Source organism: Peromyscus leucopus, chromosome 12 (assembly GCF_004664715.2).
Source record: "Peromyscus leucopus breed LL Stock chromosome 12, UCI_PerLeu_2.1, whole genome shotgun sequence".
Lineage (NCBI taxonomy): Eukaryota > Metazoa > Chordata > Mammalia > Rodentia > Cricetidae > Peromyscus > Peromyscus leucopus.
In genome coordinates this window covers 71,688,358-71,693,684 of record NC_051073.1, presented here as the reverse complement: position 1 = coordinate 71,693,684, position 5,327 = coordinate 71,688,358, and the positions used below count along the sequence as shown (strand labels likewise).

The window sequence follows — 5,327 nt, the reverse complement described above, 5'->3', positions numbered from 1 at the left end:
GGAGCCATGCAGGACAATCAGAGGGAGCTGAAAATGAGCACGAGGGTGTGACAGGGTGAGACCTAAGGCTGCGAACATAAAGCCAACGAAGTGCTGGAAGGGCTGGAGGCAGAGCGAGAAATGAAGCGGACCAGACAGAGCTGTAGACTTGGGACTCACACCAAAGCCCAGCAAGCTCCCAAAATTCCCACCCCTCTTCCCTCCCCCTCCTTGCTGCCGAATTAGTAGAGGGACCATTGGGCATCTCCTAGTGCAGACTCCTCGTTTGGTAGACGAGTGAGCAGGGTGCAGATGACCGGAGTCGTAGATTGAACTTGTGGCAGAATCAGGAGACCAGAGTCCTCCTCACTCTCAAGCCCATGTCCCCTCTCCCCACCCCTAACCGGTTCCCCTAAAGGAAGGCAGAGCGGCCTCGGAAGAACTGCAGATAGACAATAACCAGGCAGAGGGCGCCCCAAAACAGACACCAGCGAAATGAGAAGAAGCTGTAGATAAACCCGGCCTGGGCTTTCCTCTTGGAGGCATCTGTGTAGGCGGCCTCCTCCTCCAGCAGCTTCTCGCTGGGCTTCCAGTGCACGATGCCTTCCTGGCAGGCCTCGCAGAACTCGCCGCGGTGCAGCCCGCTGTCCGGCCGGCTGGCCACGTGGATGCGGTACTGGCCACCGTCTTCGTCGTAGCACTGCTCGCGCAGGCTGGTGATGAGGTTGTCCACCAGGCCCTCGATGTTCTCCTCCAGCATGCTGGACTCGTCCAGCCGCGAGGTGCCGCACTGGTAGCACAGCTGCTTGAACACGCGCATGCGCACCGAACCAACGCGCTGGGCACGGTCGAGGTGCATGTGGAAGAGGATGACCACATTCGCGGACTGCCAGGTGTGCCAGCACCAGGAACAGTGGAACCTGACAGGAAAGGAAGGGGGAATAGAGCTAGTGAGACTCTCACGGACAGCCAGCCCTGGGGAGCACAGGAAAGAAAAGGCCGGAAGCGTTAGAGGCTGGATGGAAATGGAAGCGCGATGTTTACCAGTTCGTGGCTTTGTTATCACTGGGGGTCACCAGCTACCACCTGGGGACCAGAGTAGCATCCTTAGGAGCCTAGCTCTGAAACCACCTGGCAACCAGCCAGCCATCATCCGGAAGCTGCCTCCTGTGTTCCCTCTCACAGTTCCGCCCTACTCCCAGCCTATTACAGAACTGCATCTGCTCAACTTGCAAAGAAAGTATGGCTCCTTTCTCTGCAACTAGTTTCTCATCTGCTAGCTGCAGTGTGATGGTGTCCAGGCTGGACTTCGTGCTCAGACGTTGCTCTGAAAAGGGGGCGGCAATGTCACCGTCTGGTTCCTGAATCTTGCTTGTTCTGAGGGGATGGCAGGGAAACTCAGATCCTAGCACACTGTAGGGCTGCAGCAAGCCAGCCAGGAAAGCAGGGTAGATTGGCAGCCTGCAGCAGACTGGATCAGAGAGAATGCTACGCTCAGTTCTTACATCTTCCCAGAGGCACCCCCTTGACCTGTCATCTCCAGGGACCGCAGCAGTCCTGGGTGAGAATGGGAAAAGTAGACTTTGTCCCCTCACTTACCTACCCCCAACCTGACCTTCACACAGGTCACATTGTCTAATCTGAACTCCTAAAGCCACAGCCTCAGAAAGCCTGGAGGGAGGTGGCCTGGGGCTCACTTGCTAAGCCTAGCTCCTCTTAGCCTCCCAATAGTGTTGACAAACCAGTGATGGAGCTCTCCTTAACTCCAGGGAGGCCCCTTGTGCCTCTGAAATGGCCTCTTGTAAGCCCCTGTTACAAAGGCTTCAGAAAACAGCCACTGGGCTGTTTCTGCCCTCGTTGCTGGCTCTGCCTAAGTCCATTGCACGATGGCTTCAAAGGACCTCTGATGAAGAACTCAGTTCAATCCAACAGGCGCCAACTGTATTCCAAGCACTACTCAGCCACTGTGGAATAGCAGGGACAGCAAGCCAGCCCCTGAGCCCTGCAAGCCACCGACAATATGAGCACAGAACAATACCCAATGCCTCCCAAGACATGATCAAAAGTGAGGAGGAATCTGATTGGTCCTGGATTGGGAGGCTTCCACTCTCCTCCCCATCCCTGCACAGGGCCAGTGATGCTGGGCCTGAGATTTAATACATCTGAAAGATTAAAAGCAAAAGAGCCTGTGTGCACAATGACTGCTCTTCCTGAGGCCGGCTGGGACTAAGCCCCGAGGTGAGAAGATCTGTGAGTCTTTGCAGCTGTCCCTAAACTCCAGAAACCCCCACATACCCATTCCCAGCCTTCTGCACATTGTCCTCCAGAGGCTGAAATGCTTTGTGTTTTCAGTCTCCTATGTTGTTTTAAATAGGCCAGTCCAGAATTATTTCCCCTCTCTCAAGCCAAACCCCATATCTCCAAAAGAATCCAACATGGGTGAGCATTTTGGGGGAGATGAGGCCGAGTCATAGAAGATAAGAGAGCACGCAGCTACTTAGAGGGATAGCCAGGACCCAGTGTCCATAGCGGGCGCCAACACAAACCAATCAACCCATTCTCTGACCTGTGTTAGTACAGGTCCCATCTATTTGTTTGCAAGGCCTGTGGGGAGACTCGAGATGTCCAGTCCCCACCCAGTAGCCTGCCTCTTTCTGTTCCCACCCTCGTGCTGTTCTCTACCCGAGAGGCTTCACACCCACGCCCTATGGGCAACCCAAGTCTCTGCCATGTTTTGTTCGCACAAACATGTGCCATGTGTTGTTCCACAACACACCTGCCAGCTGGTCTCCCGTGAATCCAAATGCCAAAGAGGAGGGCTGGGTAGCTCCTGCAGGTAGGCTGGGGCCATGTGAGCAGGAAACTGTGGCCCCAGTCCCAAGTCACCAGACTATAAGAGGGAAATGATGTAGGCTTTAGAAAGCTGCAAGGACACTTAGCGTGGTGGGAGGTGAGGAACACTTAGAAAGTGGAAAGTCTCTCTGAGGCAGGTGGAAGAGCTGGCCCTGTGGTCGTAAGATTGGGAGAGCCATCCCTGCCCACCACCAACTGCAACACTCTGGAGAGCAGACCCTATACCTTACCAGGACAGCACAATAGAGTCAACCCTGTTAGCTCAGGTGTGGGTGAGCCAGCCCTGAAATTGTGAGCATGGGAGAGCGGTCCCCATTACCCATCTGTCTTGTGGCAGCATGGACAGGGGACAGTTGCTGCACCCCCCATTAACACCTGGGGCAGGTAGGAGCACTGACCCCATGATCATAAGAACAGGAAAGCTGTCCCTGCCCCTCATCAGCTGCAACACTTGGGAGAGCAGGCCCTGCACCTCACCTCGGCAGCACAATAGAGCTGACTCTGTTGGCAAAGATGTGGGTGAGTCAGCCCTGAAGTTGTGAGCATGGGAAAGCTGTCCCCATTTCTCATCTGGTCAGCCAACCCTATGGCTGTGCAGGCCCAGAACCAGGGTTATGATTTGGCACTCCCCAACATCCACGCCATCTATGATCTGCTGGAGTACGTGAAGGAACCTGACCCAGAGACCCAAAGTTGCAGGATCTCCATGACACAGGGCAACAACAGGATACCCAGGAAGAGCCCTAATGATGACCCAGCATCAATAGTGTAGTAGAAACCAGAAGCCTCAAACCAGACCAGACTCTGCAATGAACATCTGCAAGTAAAGATATATGGATAAAGAAGGTTACTGCGTGACTTACTGTGTCACACTGCAGCTTCCATGATGATAACTTTAATTTTTCCTTTCTTTATTTATTTTTTCATTTTTCCCTTAAATTTTATTTTATTGGGGGCGGTGTGCAGGGATGGAGTGTGGATGCAAAGGAACAGGAAAATGAATGGCTTCAAGATACATGATGTAAAAGATGCATAGAATAATTTTTTAAAAAAGACATCATAAATTGACAAAAAGAAGGAAGGGAGGGGAGGAGGGAGGGAGGGAGGAGGAGGGAGGGAGGGAGGGTAAAAAGTCTGGAGAGAGTCCTGCCTGGGGTCAGCAATTTTATCACCCATCCACAGATAAGAAAGTTGGAAGAGTGATGTGCTAGGAAGAACTAAGGTGAACCCCTTGTTTCACAAATGTAAAAACTGGGAGCCAGAGAAAGAAGAGGACACGCCCAAGTCCACAGAGCTGTGGAACCCGGTTCTCAAACATACCATATGCTCAATAATGTATCCTGTCTTCAAGTCTAGTTGCATGTGAGTGAGCAGAGGGACGCCAGAGCCCCAGAGCACAAGTCCCCCGACTCCTAGGTTGGCAATGCCCATTGCATCTCCCCTCCATTCCAGCTACGCCGAGCACCTAAATTTTCAGGGCTCTGAAGCCTTTCCACTCCTGATTTTCTATGAAAGACTGAAGTTCAAATGCAGAGTACAATTTACTCGGAGCAACCGAGGAATCGGAACCACTGTGGTTAGAAGCAAAGCCTCTGCGGCAGTCCATTCTCTGCTTGTCTCCTCAGCCCAGACTTGGAAAGTCTGTGACCCCTCCCATCCTCCCCCCTGGGGGGGGGCACTGCCTGCATGACCTTCCCATCAGTCTCTCACCTGCCTGAGGCATGCTGCTCCAGGTACTGCTTCCAGCCCGGGCCCAGTTCATTGGGCTTGAGGTTGGGGTCTATGATGAGTTCCCAGCTGTCAGCTGGCTTTGCCACCTCCATCTTCTCGTAGAAGACTTTCTTCCACTCACAAGTGGTCAGGCTGGTGGACATGGTCCCGTTGGCCTGGATGGAAATGTGAGGAAGAACAGTCTGAGGAAGAACACAGAAAGCTTGGATAAATCGATGCAGTCTGGGCAGTCTCTGAGGTCCAAAAAGCCTTACCCACAAGACCCAGCTCCCTCTTCTGTCACCCTGGAAGCTGTTGCTATGACAGCCAGGCAGGTACCAGGAGCCAGCGCTTGGGAGGAGGAAAGTCCCAAGTGAGAGTTCCAGGGTCCTGAGCTAGACTATAGAGGTAAACTGAGCAGCAATACCGACCAGGTAGAGAAAGTGAGTAGGAGGTGAGCCCCAGCCCAAACTGCCCAGGGCTGACAGAGATCCCCAGAGGACAAAGGTTATGTGGCGGCCCTGTTCACCCACTGCTCTTCCACATTTCCTCCAGCCATGTGCTATGGCAACCGTAACACCCTAGGGAGCCCAGGAGAAACAGGATGGAGGTGAGGGACCTGATGCTCCCACACTCCTGATACGCTGTGACCACTGTTCATCGTGTGCCAGGCACATGCTATTTGACCTGTGCATTAGCCGAGACAGACCAGAAAACAGGCTTAGGTAGCCTCCAAGAGCTCACCCACAGTTCAGATCCAGTCCTTCCTAAATGATACCTATCCT

The 5,327-nt window shown here is 53.4% G+C and overlaps 1 protein-coding gene across 1 annotated transcript; it reads right to left on the bottom strand.

Moving 5' to 3' along the window:
• Positions 1-223: 223 nt before the first annotated feature.
• On the bottom strand, positions 224-4,771 carry LOC114697088 (receptor-transporting protein 2). The gene is made up of 2 exons (XM_028875162.2): positions 4,543-4,771; positions 224-899 (listed from the first exon to the last, which is right to left on the bottom strand). Exons 1-2 carry the CDS (start codon positions 4,704-4,706, stop codon positions 392-394), a joined length of 672 nt encoding a protein of 223 aa, XP_028730995.1. The 5' UTR covers positions 4,707-4,771; the 3' UTR covers positions 224-391.
• Between the last annotated feature and the right edge of the window lie 556 nt (positions 4,772-5,327).